Genomic DNA, 18,840 nt, shown 5'->3' with positions numbered 1-18,840 from the left:
CGCGGCGTCGTCGGCGGAGGCCGCGAGCGAGGCGGCGACCTCTGTCAGGTGCAGCACGCTCGCCACGGCCGTGAGGAGGGAGTGGGCGAGGGTCGAGGCGACGAAGAGGAGGAAGAAGGGGTAGTTGCGCCGGCCGACCGAGTTGCCGATCCACGGGCAGTAGTGGTCCCACCTACTCGCAGCCGCAGCCCTGAGGAGGCGCCGCCCGCCGGCTGCGGCCGAGCTGCAGGCACAGCCCGCTTCTGCACGCAGCGGTTGGTCTCACGGCAGTGCGCCGAGCGAGGCGGCCGGTGGATGCCGCACGTGGCGCAGTGCTTGAGCGTGAGCCGAGTCCCGCGCACCGTCACCTCCACGGGCGAGCGCTGCTGCACCGCCCGCCGCACGTCCGGGTCCCGGTTCGGCGGGATGGTGCCGGGGTCGGAAAAGGCGGCGAGCGCCATGAAGGTGGTCGAGACGAGGTAGGTGAGCGCCACGGCGGCGACGAGGTGTACCCCGTCCCGCGCAGCCAGATGCGGCCCGATGAGGAAGAGGAAGGAGGCCGAAGGGATGGACAGGAGCACGAGCCAAGTCAGCACGCCAGAGCGGCGCGGACACGCCCACCGCGGGACCGGCTCCACGTACTGGTCGACAGCCGGCGCGAGCTCCGGCGGCACATGCAGCACCTCGGCGCCGCAGGAGCAAACACACACTCTAGCTAGAGGCGCCATTTTACGAACACAAAAGAGAATTCATCGCCCGGCTGTGCGCAAGTGTGTGGTGTGTGTCGTCGTTCGTTTGTTGCACTTGCACAGGGACGGCTTTGGCGTGTGGTTCGTTCGTTTGTTGCACTTGCACGTGCACGCACGCGCGTCGCGCGCACGCGTTCGCTTACGCGACGGCGCGAAGGCCGAAGCACCGACCTGTCCTCGAACCTGCCAAACAAAAAAGTGGCCGCTCGAACGAGCCGCGTGCAGCTCACGCTGCCGGCAGACGATGGAGCAGACCTGAAATCACCCTATACACGAGGGAATACTATAGGTACGCCTACGCCCATCGCCGCGCGGCGGCGAAAAGACGAGCTGGACACGCTCAACCCCTAGCTCAACCCCGCCTCCGACAGGCACACTCCCCTCGAGCAGTTGAAGTAGACCATCACCAGTGGTACTGGTACCATCGCCTCTGAGAGGCACCACCCCTCGGGGAGGGGGCGCGCGTCCGCCCAGCGGCCAGCGCCCCTTCGCCCAGCAAGCGTACCCGCAGCGCCCGGGGAGCGAGCGTCCGCTCTGCGGCCAGCCTGCTCTCCCCGCACGGCGTCGACCGCCCCCACAAAGAGAGACAGGATGCACCCGCATAGCTAGCCGCTATACGGGGGCATCCTCTCCCCCATCCGCATGTGAGGAACTGCGTACTACACATCACCCTCCCCAGCATCAGTGGGTTGTCTTTTGGGGTCTGAGCCCAACGGAGAAAAAGAAAAGTTCGGATGAGATGAATCGAAAGATCAGAAAAAATAAAAAATCACCATCCACACGTCTCGCGGGACGCGGCGCGAGCCACGATCTCCTGCCCGATGTCCGCAAACGGAAGGCACGAATAGCCGGACACAGGAACGGCATAGCTCAACCCTCAACGAGAGAAACCGACACAACACACACACCTGTATAGCACGAACAGGTTCCCAGCTGGTTCCCAGACGAGAGCCGGACGCAGGAACAACGGCACTGGCCAAAACGCACGCACACCTTGACGCACGAACAGGTACGAACAGCCGGACGAAGGAACGGCAGAGACACACACCCAGCCGGGGCATGAAACGCTCGAGTACAGTGGGTTGCGGGCATTAAGAAAACAGGATTCCGCGGCACGCCGCCGTTTCTAAGCCTTTCCACAGCCCTCATCCACCCCACGCCGTGGTTTCTTAGCTCCGGGCGGGGCACTCAATCAAGCCAGAGCGCCGGCCCGAAGGATTTTTAGGTAAGAAGAGTGTTAAAGCTCGGTCCGCGAGGGCGATGCCAAGAGTCTGCCGCCGAGTCGGCTCTCTGGATGAGGGGAAGACGCACACACGCCTCCATCCACTGACCACTCCACTCAGAACACCGCAGACTTGAAAAGTGACAAGTGCGCTGCCGCAGGCCCAGGCGAAGAGAAATTTTGAGCTGCAGCTGGGGCTCCGGACCCGTTCACACTCGTGTCTGGCCTTTTCTCGGGGCCGCGCCTGCGGCGCCCCGTGGTTTCTTAGATTTTTGCGGAAATCGCTTGGTAGGGTTTCTTAATGCGACGTTTTCTTAATGCCCGCAACCCACCTGAGGGAGGGTGTAGAGGATGTAGAGTGTAGAGCGCTGTAGAGCTGTAGAGCTGGAGAGTGCTGTAGAGCTGTAGAGCTCTACATCCACCGCGTGACGAGGCGGGTGCGTTGTAGAGCGATGTAGAGGCGCTCTACAACGTGAAATCTCTACAACAAACTCTACATCATAAGCGGCGAACGAGGCACGGTCGCTCTCCGACATGAGGCGCGTTGCACTTACCAGTGCTGCCCTGGCCTTCTGTCTGCCCGCCCAATGGGTGGGAGGTGCCTCTGCTGCTGTGGCATGCCTCACGGCTGCGACTGGCCGGCGCCTCGGCGCGTCAGCTCGGCTTGGCGTAGCGATCGTGGCCAGCGCAACTCGCCTGGACTCAACGCTCAGCCAGGAGCTCCCGCACGCGCTGGCGCGAGTCATGGCGCATGCAACGCGTCTGAATGCTCGCCTCGCCTCGCGCAAATGCGACCGTCCTCGCAGCCGATAGTCCACCGCCTGCTAAAGAAGCACAGCGACGAATGCGGCACCGGCGACGCATGGCAGGCTGGTCATGACGCAGTTATAGGGTGTTGTGTGCCGTCAGAGTGACCGTCTCTGTGTGTCAGTGATAGTCAGGGCCGTCCATCAGAGCTCCAGTAAGCTCGGAGACACCCCATTAGTGCGACTCGACCTCTTTGAGTCACTGCCTTCCCGGCGGTTTGGCTGTAGAGCCTCTACAACAAACTCTACAGCAAAATCGCGCTCTACATCGCTCTACAACGCACCCGCCTCGTCACGCAGCCGATGTAGAGCTCTACAGCTCTACAGCGCTCCAGAGCGCTCTACATCTCTACAGCTCTACAGCGCTCTACACTCTACATCCTCTACACCCTCCCTCAGCAACCCACTGTAGTATAATAGGATAGGATTATAAAAATCGGGCGGTTGCCAGCGAGTACAATCGGCCGCTTGGTTTTGCTATGCCGGGCAAGAAGGGATGGAAGTTGTGGCACCATTACAAATATATTATATATTTATCAGCAAACGGCATTTGTCTTCTCGTTGTTCATACCTAGGTACCTGTAGGACACATCACTGGTGTTCGCATCCATCCAGCGACGCCCAGCGACGTGAGCCTCGTACCGGCTACTGTAGCATCCTGTAAAACCAGCCACACACACAACATGCGCGCCACGCTGCGGCGCTTCAGCAGCTCGTCCGGCCGCGCGACTCTGGCTTTCGATATGTACGGCACGACGTTTGACGTCAAGGGCCTCGGCAGCATGATGCGCGCTATGCCGGCCATCGACGCAAAGGAGCCGGCCTTCAACAGCATGTGGCGGGCCAAGCAGCTCGAGTACACCTTCCGGCGCACGTGCATGGATGCCTACAGGCCGATGACCGTGGCCACGCGCGAAGCGCTCGACTTTTGCTGCGAGATGTTTGACGCGGAACTATCTGAGGAGGAGCGAGAGCGGCTGTGTGGCGCCTACCTCCTTCTGCCGGCGTTTGCGGACTGCAAGCCCGGCCTCGACCAGCTCGCTGCGGCGAACCACCGCTGCTACGCCTTCTCCAACGGGACGAGCTCAGACGTGCGCTGCCTGCTCGCAAACGCAGAGCTGAGCGGCAGCTTCGTGGACACCGTGGTCGTGGACGACATGCCGTCGCCCGTCTTCAAGCCGCACGCCGCGACGTACGCCTATCTGATGGAGCGGGCAGGCTCCTCGGAGGAGGACACGTGGCTCGTCTCGAGCAACCCGTTCGACATCCTCGGCGCCGCCGCGTGCGGCTGGAGGACGGCGTGGATGAAGCGCGGCGAGCGGCCGAACTACGTCATGGATCCGTGGGCAGACAGCCCGGGCCCAACCGTCGTCGTGAGCTCCTTCTTGGAGCTGGCGGACGCGGTGGCGAGTCACCCTCCCTGCGGGGCGTGACCATGCAAGTTGCAAGCGGCATACCCCATACCGCGTGTACGGAACTGTGACTTGGATTGCGTGGCGTACTGTAGCCGCGCTGTACAGTATGTAGTACGTGCACAGAGACCTCCCTCCGAGCACCGTACGCGAGTCTCGCTCTGTCGCTCAGCTAGTCCGCGCGCGGCGCCGCGCTGCTGCATAGGAGCAGAGGAGGCTAGACAGGGGCCGCATCGCGCTGAAGTGAGCTGTAAACAAGTTTGATCCAAAACAAGAACACAAGTTTGGCTCTACTAATATAGCGCGCGGATAAAGCGCGCGCGCCGCGGTGGCGGCGAAATATAATATTATCTCAGAGGAATATAGTGTGAATGCCCGGGAACAGCCCCTCCCCTGGCCCGAGTGCGGGGCGCGAGGGACAAATAAATTCAAAGGGCATGAAAGTCGTCGAGCTGCTTGATCAGGCCAGTAAAGATGGCCCGCGAGGCAGCCTTCGTGAGCAGGTCGGCGAGCATCACGACGCCGGGGAGGTGTTCGACAGAGATAACGCCACGGCTGACGAGATCGCGAAGAAACTCGGCGGCGCGCAAGATGTGCTTGGTCTTCTTGAAGGCAACGGGATCGAAGGCCATGCCGACGGCGGATTTGCTGTCGCAGTTGATGACGCTGGCGCCGTCGATGGAAAATCCAAGGTCGATCAGTAGCTCACGGATGAAAATCACCTCCTTGGCGGCTAGCATGGCGCCAAAGAACTCTGCCTCGGCACTAGACAGCGTGACAGATCGCTGCATTTTGGAGAACCAGTGGAAGAGACATCCGTAGAAGAAGAACATGCCACCGGAGCAAGAGAACTTCGTTGCCCAGTTTGAATCGACGTAGCTCTCAAGGTTGCGGTTGGGGTTCGGCTGCATGACGAGGGCGCGGTCAGCTGTGTCGCGCACGTAGATAAGCACCCGGATGGCGGCTTTAAAATGCGACGGGCCAGGATTAGTCATGAAGCGAGCAAGCTGAGACGCTGAATAAGCAATGTCGACGCGCGTCATATTGGCAAGCCACAGTAGTCCGCCGACGATGGCCATGTAGGCGGTGCGGAACTCGGACATCTCGTCGTATTCATGGATAATCAATAGGCTGCTAACGGTCTGGTAAGCAAACAGGTCGCCAATTGTCCAGTGCACTTGTCAGCAGGGAGTAAGCAAGGAAAAGGAACCCAACGAGAGCAAAGCAAAGAAAAAATGGCCAGATCATTCCCATCCATGTGGACTGTACCCGAGCGCAATTCTTGTTTGAGAACACATAGTTCCAATGGAGCTCGTATTTGACCCAATCGCGCTTGCCGCGTCGCCGAAAGTGATCAAGGCAAAGGGCTTTCGCAGCATCGGTGGTTCCATGGAGTGGCCAGATGATACCACATGTCCCATTGTTGAAGGGCACTACCTCTGTCCCACTGCTCAAGGTCTCAAGGGCTTGGTAGGTGGCAAGCTCCTTTCCAGAAGAACATGTCCCATGGTACAATGCCTCTCCTGCACTCGACGTGTCCGAGTGGTCCCGGGGAAGGACTTTCTGCCAAGGTGTAGGGTCAACTGTAGCATTCCACGGTGAAACATTTTGGAGGCAAAGGAAGCCGTTCCCGTCGCACTGGCCCAGAAGAATGGGCAGCATTGAGTGATCCAGCAAAGGTGGCGGCGGCATGTATGTCGCAGGCTTCCTATGGGGCTGGGTTGTCGCAGCAAGAGTCCCGTGCCTCATGAATTGTAGCGCCATCGTATTGGGCCATGAGTGCACCTGTATCGCGGGGCTGCGGAGGGCCGAAAATTCAGATTGGCCGCAGTAGGTGGGTGAGGCCTCAGGAGCCGACTGTAGCGCGTGCTCCATCGCCTGGGAGGTAGTGTGAGTGGAGGCACACGTGTCCTCACTTGTTCTGGTCTGAAGTCTGCAAATAGCGAGGAAGAAGTCAAAAAATGGATCGTCGAAACAAATGGTGGACTCGGACGGGCTCAAAGAGGCCGGCCGAGTGTATTGTTCAGATCCTTCATCCCGCATAGGGTTGTGCTCGCACACGCCAGGCGCCCAGGTGGTGGCTGACATATAGGGTGCAAGGCTTGTCCATGGTGGAGCTGCCATGGTGGTCGACGCTGTCATGTCGCTGGTGGTGTCGGCCTCGGCGATGCAGTAGTCGAGGCCGTTCTTCCCGGAGGGGAAGCCATACTCGATAGCGGTCCCGCCATAGCTGCTGCATAGGAGCAGGAGGCTAGACAGGGGCCGCATCGCGCTGAAGTGAGCTGTAAACAAGTTTGATCCAAAACAAGAACACAAGTTTGGCTCTACTAATATAGCGCGCGGATAAAGCGCGCGCGCCGCGGTGGCGGCGAAATATAATATTATCTCAGAGGAATATAGTGTGAATGCCCGGGAACACTGCGGACAAATGTCAAATCTCGTTGAGAATCGATCGGCGCGTCCCGCGTCGCTGACGTGTGGTGCGCGTGTGCTGGGCGTTTTTTGTGGATTGGGTGTGCCTGTCCGCTAGCACGCTCTGGCCCTTCTGGCACCAGAGCGGGAGCACCGAGCGCGCACCGCCGCGCTCTCCCTCCCCCACCTCGCCGCCTGCCAAATCGCCGCGGCCGTCTGCGCCTGCTTCCGGGTATGACTCCGAGCTCGAATTTTCCGACGCTGAGGCGCGGGATATAGGGTGGCAGGGTTGTGCACGACGCAAGTGCAGCAGGCTGTGATGCAATAAATAATGGCTATGACGACGAGCTCTATACCAGGCATGGAGGGACGGCGAGATAGGCGAAAAGGACTTGCCGGAGGAGGTGATGGCTATGACTTTGGACCTTTGCGAGAGGTGGCGAGCGGAGCAAGCGCGGTGTAGGCGCGCCCACGCGGCGCAGCGGCTCTCCCGCGACCATAGCCCCAACTCTTGCTGCTCTTCTAGTGTCGGGTAGTTACCAGGGGTGAGGGGACGGATTGAAGATCCCTCACACCAAGATCGTGCAGGGCGGGGACACATGTCCCTAAATCCCATATCTCGTCTCACAGAGAGAGTTTGACCGTTTTTATTTCTTTATTCTCTCCGCTCTAGAGGCTGGGCCGCTGGCCGAGCTGAGCTCGTGTCTCCCTCTTGCCTCTATGTGTCCGACAGTCGACTCACGGCTTTCGTGCGCGGTGGAGTCTGGAGACACAGTAATACACGAGACATCACATGCGACAGCGCGCGCGATGCGCGACAATAGGGGTTTCAAGGACGACGTCACGACTAAAGGCGTCGACTCGACACAGAGAGCGCCAGTCCTCTGCAGCTCAGAGGCCTCTCCCCCACCGGCGGGCGGCTGGGCGCTAGAAATTTCTCGAGAAGTGCTTGATCTCGTTCATCAGCGTGGGGATGGAGAGGATGTACTGCGCGAAGGGCGGCCCGTGCGGGAAGGCTTGCTTGACGAGGTCGAGGAAGCGCGTGTAGTAGAGCAGGAGCTGGGTGAGCACTTGCTTGAGGATGTCCATCCCGAGCTTGAAGTTGGAGAAGGACTGGACCACGTCGCGGTGGATCGCCTCGATGCCCGCCTTCCACTTGTCGTAAAACTCGCGCGTGAGGTGCTCCATCGCCCCCTTGTCCACCTTGGCCGCGTCCTCGGGCGGCGCGCCGGGCACGAGCAGGGGCTCGGCCTGCTTGACGAAGCTGATCATCTTGCCGTTGTCGGCGAGGAGCTGCTCCTCCACGAAGACCGTCTTGACCTGCGGGGCGGAGAAGGGGGCAGGGTCGGGCGGTGGGGCGGCCCCGCCTCGGGGCTCGCTCTGGGGCTCGCTCTCTGTCTCAGGCGCGCCGCAGCTCAGCGACGTAGACGCACGGTGTCTGGGAAGTGAAGTGTGCCTCGGGGGGGTGTGGGAGGTGTTGTCTAGGAGGCGTCCCGGAAGCGTCTCGGAAGCGTCTCGAAGGTGTCTCGGACGTGTCTGGCCGCGCCTTGGCCAGGTAGACGGAGGACATGGTGGTCGTGTACGCCTCCCGCACCTATCGACAGGGCATGACTAATCGCTCCTCTGCGTACGGACAGCTTGGCCTTTACGCCTCTTGCGCCTCTGCGCAGACGTCGGGGGCGTGGCTCTGGAGGAAGGCGTACAGCCCCTTGTACTTGAGCAGCACCGAGTTCTGCAGGATCTGCGTGTTTGTCATCCGCCGCTTCAGCCGCCCGACTCGCTCGAGCAGAAAGTCGCGTATGCGCTGCACCGACTTGAGGCGGAGCTTCTCGAGCTCGGGCGCGATGTCGGCGCAGGCGGAAGTCATGGCGGTGCTCTCGAGCTTGGCGAAGGAGACCTTGGCGTCGAGCTGCTGCACGTAGCCCAGGTAGGACGCGTCCACCTCGGCCTCGCAGATCTGCGAGATCAGCTCCGGCGGCACGACGATCTGCGTGATGAAGGACGAGAGTTGTGTCTCGGCCGCCTTGCGGTTGCGCAGCCGGACGTTCATCGAGAGGCTCTCGTCCTGCAGGTACTTGATCTGCGCCGAGATGGACGCCAGGTCCGACTGGAAGCCGCGCAGCATCGACTCCATCGTGTCGAGCACGCCGTCGCACTCGCGGATCTGGGTGTGCAGCCCGGCGAGCGACTCGCTCTCCTTGATGTAGTCGGCGATCGACTCCCTCTCCACCGCGCGCAGCGAGCTCTCCACCTCCTCGGCGTGCTCCCGCAGGTCGCGGCCGCACGACAGGGCCTCCTGCACCGCCGCATCCTCCGCAAAGCCGGTGAGATCCTCGTCCTCCTCCTCCAACAGCGCGCGCAGCGCGTCGGCCGCCGCAGGGGCGGCCTCGCCGCCCATCCCACAGCAGTTCCTCGCGCTGCGAAACCGCGGATGGCTACGCGCGGACTCCTGGCGCTGCCGAGATAGGGTTTTGCGAGGTGGTGTTTGGCTTGCGAGCAACTCCTGCGCCGGGCGCCGCTCTCAGCGGAGAAGAAATGATAGTGGCGGTCCGATCCCTCGTTTGTCAGAATCCTGCTCGTGCAGGTGGGGACCCTGTCCTCGTCCCATCCCTCGTTTGGCGTGTCTGTTTTCTTTCTTTCTTTCTTTTCGTTTGTCAGGAGCAGGAGAGCCCCACCTGTCCCCCTGATCGTCCTTCCAAAATCCTGCTCGTGCAGGTGGGGACCCTGTCCTCGTCCCATCCCTCGTTTGGCGTGTCTGTTTTATTTCTTTCTTTCTTTATCCCTCGTTTGGGTGGGCTGTTTTTCTTTCTTTCTTTTTCCCGGTCCTTGGCGTGCGGTTGCCGACTGCACTCCAAGTGCCTCCAAATGCTCCAAGTGCCATGCTAGGTGGGGACGTGTCTGTCCTCGACGACGACCCAGCCCTCCCTAGCACCCTAGGCCTAGCTTGGGCCGCCATGTGCATGTCCGTTTTATTTATTTATTTATGCCATGCTAGACCTCGAATTTTCTATTTCCTACTGGACTGGGTCCCCTGTAGGCTGTAGCGTGACGTAAGCAAGAAGACGGCCCTATACGAATTACGATCAGCTTCTCTTCATGATCTTCTCGCCCCCCCGCGCGCGCAGCCCCTCCGGCAGGCACGTGCCGAGCGCCCTGTCCATCAAGATGCCGACGCCGAAGTTCCACGAAAAGTGCTCGTGGTGCGCATCGTGCTCCTCTGCGCCAAAGGCGCGGTAGCCGCTGTGCGCCAGGCTCGTCGACGTGAGGGAAAAGGCGAGCCAGTAGGCGGCGGCGTAGGGGTGACAGCGCGTCAGCGCCGGCCCCAGAACCACGCCGCCGACGTTGCCGACGCAGAACTCGATCGGGTTGGCGTACACGCATGCGATGGCGGCGGGCGCCTTGAAGGCGTGGTGGAACTTGTGGATCCACTTGTACAGGAGCGGCAGGTGGAGCGCGCGGTGGGTGACGTAGAACCACACGTCGATTGTCACGACGTGCACCGCAAAGCACGCCAGCTCGTTGGGCAAGGACAGCGGCGTGTCCCACGCGCCCGAGCCGCCTCCGCGCCGCTGCAGCTGCCACGCCGGGATAGTCGCGAACCAGGAGAAGAGGAGGATATTGGACAGCCCGACGGCGACCGCGCGCGTCCACTGATCCCACGTAAAGATGGAGCGGTGGCCCTGCGTCTTGTACCGGTGCGCCTCCGGGTGGCAGTCCAGGAGCGAGCAGAGTCCTACCGCGACGACGAGGTAGGCAGACAGCGCACTGCAGCCCATCAAGACCGCGGTGTCGTCCTGCGCCGGGTCGAGGTACGGCCGCAGCGCGGCCGGCCACATGGCCTCGAGTGCACGCGTCAGATGGCCGCACATGGGAAGACTAACAAACCGGACGCAGAAGAACGCGACCGTGGCGGTGATGAGGTGCGAGGCCTTGCCGGCGGCGAGAGCGCCACGCGGAGCTGCTGCCGGCGGAGCTCGGTCCGCACGAAACTCTGGCTCCTCCTCCACAGGGTAAGGGCGGGGCCTGCTGGTCGCCATGAAGTCTGTGGGTGAGAGTCCCGGGCCTTTTTGGGCCGCGTCGCGCACCTCGGAGTTCTTTTTTTGAAAGCGCCTTCGTGTGAATAATTTCCTGCTAGCAGTTCTTCTTTCTCGCTAAATGTCAATTTGCCCCTAACTAACGCGCCGGCCGCAACGCCGTGGGGTTAAACAAGCCCAAACCCAAACTGCAAACTCACTCACCGCCTAATTAATTGCGGTCTGTCTGGGAGCTCCAGCGAGTGAGCTGAGCTGTGACCTGTGAGGGTCCGCCCGCAGCGCGCAGGCGCATTGTGTGTGTGTATTCCTACCGAGGCGGCCAGTAAGTAGTACCCAGTAGTCCAGCGGCGGAGCAACCACCTCCTACCTCCCTCCTCCCTCCCGGCACCCGGGTCCCGGCGAGCCGGGCTAGCAGGAGACTAACCACTCTCAGAGAGAGAGATTTTCCTGTCAGAGAGTTTTGTGTGTGGTTTTGTTGCCCCCTATCCGATACGGCTATCCGGACAGGAGCCCGAAATTGGGCTCAACAAGGTTTTCCGGAAAACAAAAAGGAAAACAGAGGGTCCCCAGCACTTTGCGTTTCCGGAAATTTCCAGGGAAAACAGAGGGTGTTTGGTGCTCCATTCTGGAAACTCGCGAGTTTCCCTGAGTCTGAGAGCTGGTCTGGGGCAAAATCTGAGGCAAAATTGAGGAAATCGACAAAATACCCAGGCGGTCGCAGGGTAAGTTCCAGGTATACACGGGTTCTCCGCGAAATTCCCGGCATGTTGCCGATTTGGCCTAAAATTTGGCTGATTTTGGGCCCAAACCAGCCTCAGACACAGACTCGGCTCAGCGCGGACAGCGCCCAAAATTTGACGATTTCCACGGAGTTTTCCCCGGAAAATAGAGAGGAAGAGAGAGGGTGTTGTAGAGAAAAAAGGAAAGGAAAACAGACGGGGTGCGAGAGGCAAACCTTGTTGAGCCCAAGCCCGAAAGGAAGAAAGAAAGGAGGGAACCCAAACGAGGGATGGGCGGAGGGCAGGGTCCCCACCTGCACGAGCAGGATTTTGGAAGGACGATCACAGGGGCACAGGCCACAGGGGGTTCTCCTGCTCCTGTGTCCTGACAAGGGACACGACAGGCTCGCAGCGCGGTGCTCAGTGGACTTGAGCACTTGAGCACTGGATAGGGTCGATTACGGGAGGACCCCTCGATGCACGATGGTTGGTGGACTCCCAACTCTGGCGGTCTCATCTCAGTCTAGCGACCTCCAGCTCTTCTCGCTGAGGGAGGGTGTAGAGGATGTAGAGTGTAGAGAGCTGTAGAGCTGTAGAGATGTATAGAGCGCTGGAGAGCGCTGTAGAGCTGTAGAGCTCTACATCCGGCGCGGGACAGAGCGATGCAGATGTAGAGCACTGTAGAGCGCGATTTTGCTGTAGAGTTTGTTGTAGAGGCTCTACAGCCAACCCGCCGGGAAGGCAGTGACTCAAAGAGGTCGAGCCGCACTAGTGGGGTGTCTCCGAGCTTACTGGAGCTCTGATGAACGGCCCTGACTATCCCTGACACACAGAGAGTCACTCTGACGGCACACCAACACCCTATAACTGCGTCATGACCAGCCTGCCATGCGTCGCCGGTGCCGCATTCGTCGCTGTGCTTCTTTAGCAGGCGGTGGACTGTCGGCTGCGAGGACGGTCGCATTTGCGCGAGGCGAGGCGAGCATTGCTGCGCGTTGCATGCGCCATGCCTCGCGCCAGCGCGTGCGGGAGCTCCTGGCTGAGCGTTGAGTCCAGGCGAGTTGCGCTGGCCACTATCGCTACGCCGAGCCGAGCTGACGCGCCGAGGCGCCGGCCAGTCGCAGCCGTGAGGCATGCCACAGCAGCAGAGGCACTTGCCACCCATTGGGCGGGCAGACAGAAGGCCAGGGCAGCACTGGCAAGTGCAACGCGCCTAATGTCGGAGAGCGACCGTCCGTGCCTCGTTCGCCGCTTTTGATGTACTCGAGTTCGAGTACCTCGAGGTAGAGTTTGTTGTAGAGATTTCACGTTGTAGAGCGCCTCTACATCGCTCTACATCTGCATCGCTCTGTCCCGCGCCGGATGTAGAGCTCTACAGCTCTACATTGCTCTACAGCGCTCCAGAGCGCTCTACATCTCTACAGCTCTACAGCGCTCTACACTCTATCTACATCCTCTACACCCTCCCTCAGGCTTCTTGGCCTGCATATACTTTTCCGGCAAACAAAAAGGAAAACAGAGGGTCCCCAGCACTTTGCGTTTCCGGAAATTTCCAGGGAAAACAGAGGGTGTTTGGTGCTCCATTGACCATTCTGGAAACTCGCGAGCGAGTTTCCCTGAGTCTGAGAGCTGGTCTGGGGCAAAATCTGAGGCAAAATTGAGGAAATCGGCACGATACCCAGGCGGTCGCAGGGACCAGGGTATTTTTCAGGTATACCGGGGGTTTCCAGGTATACCCGCAAAATACCCGGTATTTCGCAGATTTGGCTGATTTTGGGCCGGCCCCAAACGAGCCTCAGACTCGGGTCTCGGCTCAGAGCCCGGAAAATTTGATGGTTTCCCCGGGAAAAGAGAGAGGAAAAGAGAGGGTGCTGTAGAGAAAAAAGAAAGGAAAAGAGACGGGGTGCGAGAGGAAAAGTATATTCAGCCTAACAGGCTTCTCGCTGGCAGTCTCTCTCTCTCTCGCTACCACAGGCACACTGACAGGGGCCGAGGCACACGCCGAGGCTGGCAAGGGCGTCGGTCTTGTCTGCGCCCGTGTCGTGCCAGTGAGAGAGAGAGAATTCTTGATACGAAACCACGACGACACACACCAGTCGACTCGCATCGGTTGCCTCCATGAACGGCGGAGCTATTCTCGCGCCCACACCACACCTGGCTCCAACGTGGACACGCCCATAGCTGGGGACACTACTAGGTCACGCATGGCATCACAGAAGTTTTATCTCTGGGCCCCGAAAGGCATCTCTAGCAGTGTCGTTACGCATGCCCCCTCCCCTCCTGGGCGCATGCGCCTCACGTCTCGCCAGAGCATAAGCCCTTGGCGTGTGGCGAGACGAGTTTTTCGCCATCGCAGCGAGCAGCAAGCCGCCCGCCGCAAACAGCCGGAGGCCTCGCCGCGGCACTGGCTGCGCCGCGGTCCCGCACCCGTCGACGCAGCTCCCCCCGCGGAAGACCGCGCGTAGCAACGTCTTGACGATCGAGATGAGCGTGCCTGAAGCTCGCCCACCTACTGCCCCTGAGAGTTGGTTATGAGTGGGCTCGGCTCCCCCCCTTGGGATCGAAGCTTCCACGACCTCACACCCAACACCACAGGTGGGATCAGAGAGAGACTCCGCACCGGACACCGCCCGGGCACAGACTCCCTACCCATCGGATCGCACAGGGCCCCCTCGGAGCAGCCCACACACAATCTCGCATCGGCAGAATTAGTGCCTGAGTCAGGCAGACAGCACAGACAAGGAGAGGAGAGAGAGGAGAGAGAGAGAGAGGAGAGAGGAGAGGGTGAGGGAGTGTGTACACGTGAGGAGTGGCGAGGGTGTCTGTGGTGGGTTGTAGTCCTACTACGTGGTTAAAACCACGCGCCCCTCAGGAGCTTAAGGTAGAGCTGAGCGTCCAAGACGCCTCGGTGCCTCCCACCGGGTGAGACCATCCGGATCTGCCTGCCGCGTCCTCCGTACGCAGCAGTCCCCGCGATGGCCCACGGTCCTCCGTCGCCTGGTTGAACCCCCTGCCTCCCGGTTGACCCCCCGGTCCCCGTACTCGACCATGAAACAAACTCAAAGTCCACCACAGCCACCAGCCTCCACCTCCACCCGCGAGCCGCCACCGCTGCCGCCCGCGACGCCGCCCGCCGCGTCAGATAGCCACGACGCGCGCATCGAGTCGCGTCGGAGAGCCGCGCCGCACCAGCAGCAGCATCTGCACCACCAGCAGCAGCAGCAGCACCACCACCACCACCCGAGAGAGAAGCGCACCTGCCCGACGCCGCCCGCCGCGTCAGACGCTCGCGACGCGCGCGTCGAGCCCAGTCGCACAGCCGCGCCGCGCCAGCAGCAGCATCGGCACCAGCAGCAGCAGCACCACCACCACCACCAGCAACAGAGACAGGCAGTGCAGGCGCAGAGGCGCTCGCAGAGCGGCGCTCAACGCCGCGCACGCCACGCTGCGGACCGTCGGACGAGCGCACCGTACGTCGGCGGCGAGCCGCGTCGCCAGCCGTCTCGCGAGAGAGCGGCGCCGCCGCGTGCGCGCAGCAGCCGCCGCGGCAGAGGCGAGCCGCGGCGACGTCCGCACTAACGGATAACGGCCATTGGCGGTCTCTCTCTCTCTCTCTCTCTCTCTCTCTCTCTCTCGTGCCAGTGTGTGAGTGCGCTCCGTTTTTCAAAAAAAGCCGAAGGCACAAAAAGTTCAAAAAAGTTGAACTGCCGCAACGCTGCGCTGGCGAGCTAGAGCGCCGTCGTAGCCGCAGTTCTCAAGAGACGAGCCTCTCTCAAAAAGCACACGGCCTGCGGGCCCGGGGCGCACGCGTCAGAAGGCCACAGACGTTCCGGGCCACAGACGATCCGGCGGAGTGGAGCAACATGCGCGTGTACGTGCAGCTCGAGACGCCGCTCGGCCGTCAGAAAAGTTCATCGTATCTCACCAAGCTCTCTGCACGACTCCACAGCCCGAGTCCCAAGCCGCCCAAAGGCAGCACGCCTGTCCGCCGTCCCTCGCGGCTCTGCACTATGGCCGAGGTGTCTCCGACCGCTGCCAACGCTACCAACTCGACGCACCGCCAGCCGCCCGTGCCTCGGCTGGCCATCATGGCGAGGAGCCCGGCGCTCCGGCCCGGCAGAATGACTCCTCCCGGGGTGCGGCGCACGCCTCCTCCGCCACCACGGCCGCACTCCCGTCCGGTCACGCCGCACGCCAGCCCGGCGCTGCGCCTCGCCGCCTCCGCCGCCCGTGTGCCGGTGCAGCCCACCTCTCGGCCCGCCTACGCTCAGCCAGCCTCGACTCGACCGAACTCTCGGCCTGCCTCTGCACAACCCGCCTATGCTCGGCCGGCCTCTGCTCGGCCTGCCTCTGCACAACCCGCCTATGCTCGGCCCGCGACTGCTCGGCCCGCGACTGCTCGGCCCGCGACTGCTCGGCCCGCGTCTGCTCGGCCCGCGTCTGCGCACCCAGCTGCCGCTCGGCCCGCGACCGCGTCCCCGGCGCCCCGGGCGACGCCGGAGCGAGGGCCGTCGCCGTCGGCGGCGGCGTCCGCCCTCCGGCTCTACTCTGGGAGGGCAAGCCCGGCGTGTGACGCGAGCAGCCTGTACCGCCGAGAGCGGGCCTTGGGCAGGGGCGCCTTCGGGTCCGTGTCGCTCGTCGTCTCGCTCCTGACGAGGCAGCGCGCCGCGATGAAGACGATCGATCGCTCCAAGCTGCACACGCCGGCGCTGAGGCGGACGGTGGAGCAGGAGGTGAGGGTGCTCAAGCGGCTGCGGCACGCTGGCGTGGCGAGGCTGTTCGAGGTCATCTCCACGCCTCGCGCCATCCACATCGTGATGGAGTACTCTGCGGGCGGGACGCTGCAGCAGCTGGTCACCTCGCTGCGGAGGCTCGGCGAGGCGCGCGCGCGGCCGCTCTTCGCGCAGATGGTCGGCGCGGTGGACTACTGCCACGAGGCGGGCGTCTGCCACCGCGACCTCAAGCTGGACAACTTCGTGCTGGACGGCTCGCTCACGCGCGTGCAGCTGATCGACTTTGGGCTCGCGTGCGTCTGCCGGAGGGAGACGGCGCTCCACCGCTCGTACGGCACGCCCTGCTACAGCGCGCCCGAGATCTTCGGCGGCGAGGTGTACCGCGGGCCGCAGGTCGACATGTGGTCGCTCGGCGTGGCGCTCGCGACAATGCTCGCGGGCGTGCTGCCCTTCCAGGCCCGCACTGCACCCGCCCGCCGCCATCCGCCGCCGCGCACCTCGCACCCCCCCTCCCCTCGCCAGGCGTGTTCCGCCGCCGAGCTCAAGAGGCGCGTCGTCTCGGGCCGCTTCGAGCTGCCCAGCACAGTCTCGCCCGAGGCGTGCTCGCTCGTCGGGTCGCTCCTCTGCCTGTCGCCCGAGCAGCGCGCAGACGCACGCGCGGTGCGCGCGAGCCGTTGGCTCACGGGAGTGGACGCGAGGCTGCCGCCGCCCGGCAGTGACCCGCCCGCCGAGGGCACGCCGCTCGACGGCGAGACGATCGCCCGCCTGGAGCAGCTCGGCTTGAGGCGGCGGGAGGTCGAGGCGTCTGTAAAGGAGCAGCTCTTTGACCACCCGTCCGCTTGCTACGAGATGCTGCTGCTGGCGAGGTTGCGCGCGCGCCGGGAGAGCGGTGACGCCGAGGCCGTGAGCGACTTGCGCTGTGATGTCCCCGGGTGAGGGAGTACGTTGTAGGTTGTACGGCGCTCGCAAAGAGTCGGCTCTCTACGTCAATCAGACTCACACGTGTCCGTGCGAGCGCGTACCGTACTGGGCTGGGTTTTTAGGCATTGTGGGGTTGGCACTCCCATCGACCCTCATGACCTCCTGCGGTCTCTGAGATGGACACCAGTGGGTGTGGGACCACAGCCAGGATACACTCGAAGGCTGGGTAAGCAGTAGAGGTCGATACTCGACGCGTCCCACATGGTCTGTGTCGCTGTCGGCACGCTGTCAACAGGACGTCGAGCGACACCGGTGGCAGTGCCACCCAGGAGTGGTCGGGCGGTCTCCCGTCATGAGAGAGCCACCATGTGATCCGTATGATGATTCCTGACAACCGCCTCAGTCAACTTTTGTCACAGTTCCCGCTCTGATAGGAGCTGCGGGTCAGTTCGACAGCTGGAGCTGTGTCGCCGGCGTGCGGCGGCCTGCCTCCGGAGGTGCCTCTGAGGTGGACATTTTTTGGTCACCGTGAGAGAACGCGTTCGAATTTTCACTCCGGAACTTCAACTCCGCACGCGCAACGGCCAGGGCTACAATAGTGCCAGTGAGGCGGAGGCGCGAGTCGGAAGGCCGCGACCGTCAAGTGGTCCCGTCATTTTCCTACAATCGCTGTGAACCCAGCCACGTACTACTACTTGTACTAGCTACGTGTAAGGTAGCTACATATACAGTAAAGGGGAAATGACCCTGAGTTGCACAGGGGTTGTGCGCCAGGCCCTCCTTCCTGCTCGGCTCCAGCGAGCTAGAGGCAAGTGTTGTCATCAATCTTCATCAACAGAGTAGAGTTGGATCTGTCATCTGACCTCGGGGCCGATGTGACCAAGCGCTGGTAGCGTGGTTTTACCTCACACCCACATGTACATGTACATGTGCATGCACTCCTGAATCCTCATATTTTAGATTAGGACGCTGTGGGCCCTCTACCACATGGTCTCACAGTGTGCCGGCAGTCGCCGAGCAGTGTCGCTCACACAAGCCGCAGCACAAGTCTCAAGTGACAGAGAGGGCCAGTGAGGCAGTGAGGGCGAGCCCATCGCTGTCACAGCGCTGTGGCAGCCGCACAGTGGGCTGTGCCAACTGTGCAGAGCTGTGCGCAGCAGAGGAGCTTCTCTCCAGGCTTCAGTCGCAAAGAGGTGCATGCCACCGAAGGCGCTGTCGAGGTTCGCCGAGCGCGGCGCAGGTTGGGGGAAGCCGCCACCGACGAGTGCGTTGGACTTTTCACTCCGGATAAAGACGGCGACACGCACACGAGCCGCGGTCGTGTAGCCGTCACAGCGGCGAGGCGCGGGACCGTCTGTGGCGAAGAGGGTCGCGTCCTCCGATTTCCGTCAACTCGATCCTTCCCCCGTATGCAAGGCTACGTTACATATACACACTGGTGTGTGTGTGATGCCATGTGACACATTGCAATAGCGAGCCAGAGAAGACGATCAGAGCTGCTGCCAGCGCGTGCTTGCTGCTGGCTGCTGCGTGCTGGTATATGTGCAATGTGGTAAAGCCGTAGAACTTTGTGATTGCGATTTAGTTAGGGCGCCGCGTGACTGGAATCGTGAGCGCTGATCCCGAGGAGCGCGCTCGGGCAGCGTACTCTAATGTTGAGGACAGTCTCGAAGGACAGTCGCTGCTGCGGCTGAACCTTGCGCCTCTCATCCCCTCTTCCCCCGCCGCCCCCGCCTGGCCCTCGCGCGGCCGAAAGCCGACAGTGTAGAGCGTGCCTCCCCCCTCTATGACCACCGCCAGGGTTACGATCTTGCCGACAAAGGGGTAGAAGCTCGGCCCGCCGCATCCTCCCT

At 61.9% G+C, this 18,840-nt stretch overlaps 5 protein-coding genes across 5 annotated transcripts in view; 2 read left to right on the top strand and 3 right to left on the bottom strand.

Annotated features, from left to right (window-relative positions):
• The window catches only part of EMIHUDRAFT_69315 (hypothetical protein), a gene marked incomplete at both ends in the record, with an annotated part of 974 nt that extends 267 nt beyond the window's left edge, over positions 1-707 (bottom strand). The window contains 2 exons of the mRNA XM_005756290.1: positions 1-212; positions 266-707. The exon at positions 1-212 is cut by the window's left edge and continues 35 nt beyond it. Coding sequence (XP_005756347.1) covers positions 1-212; positions 266-707 — 654 coding nt within the window. The remainder of the gene's footprint in view (positions 213-265) is intronic.
• Positions 708-3,360: 2,653 nt separating this feature from the next.
• On the top strand, positions 3,361-4,303 carry EMIHUDRAFT_439357 (hypothetical protein). The gene has a single exon (XM_005756289.1). It carries the CDS (start codon positions 3,440-3,442, stop codon positions 4,187-4,189), a length of 750 nt encoding a protein of 249 aa, XP_005756346.1. The 5' UTR covers positions 3,361-3,439; the 3' UTR covers positions 4,190-4,303.
• Positions 4,304-7,331: 3,028 nt separating this feature from the next.
• Positions 7,332-9,098, bottom strand: VPS52_1 (vacuolar protein sorting 52). Its single transcript, XM_005756288.1, has 2 exons — positions 8,253-9,098; positions 7,332-7,900 (listed from the first exon to the last, which is right to left on the bottom strand). The coding sequence occupies exons 1-2, from the start codon at positions 8,976-8,978 to the stop codon at positions 7,508-7,510; spliced, it is 1,119 nt and encodes a 372-aa protein (XP_005756345.1). The 5' UTR covers positions 8,979-9,098; the 3' UTR covers positions 7,332-7,507.
• Positions 9,099-9,663: 565 nt separating this feature from the next.
• Positions 9,664-10,356, bottom strand: EMIHUDRAFT_69373 (hypothetical protein; the record flags this gene model as incomplete). The annotated part of the gene is made up of 1 exon (XM_005756287.1): positions 9,664-10,356. One exon carries the CDS (start codon positions 10,354-10,356, stop codon positions 9,664-9,666), a length of 693 nt encoding a protein of 230 aa, XP_005756344.1.
• A 5,563-nt stretch (positions 10,357-15,919) lies between these two features.
• EMIHUDRAFT_54168 (hypothetical protein) lies at positions 15,920-16,939 on the top strand (the record flags this gene model as incomplete). The annotated part of the gene is made up of 1 exon (XM_005756286.1): positions 15,920-16,939. A coding segment is annotated over one exon (1,020 nt), but the record flags the coding sequence as incomplete, so codon positions are not given.
• Positions 16,940-18,840: the final 1,901 nt, after the last annotated feature.

Source organism: Emiliania huxleyi (genome assembly GCF_000372725.1).
Source record: "Emiliania huxleyi CCMP1516 unplaced genomic scaffold EMIHUscaffold_98, whole genome shotgun sequence".
Classification (NCBI taxonomy): domain Eukaryota; phylum Haptophyta; order Isochrysidales; family Noelaerhabdaceae; genus Emiliania; species Emiliania huxleyi.
Note: the sequence above shows the minus strand (reverse complement) of the source record. Positions and strands in the feature narration are given on the sequence as shown.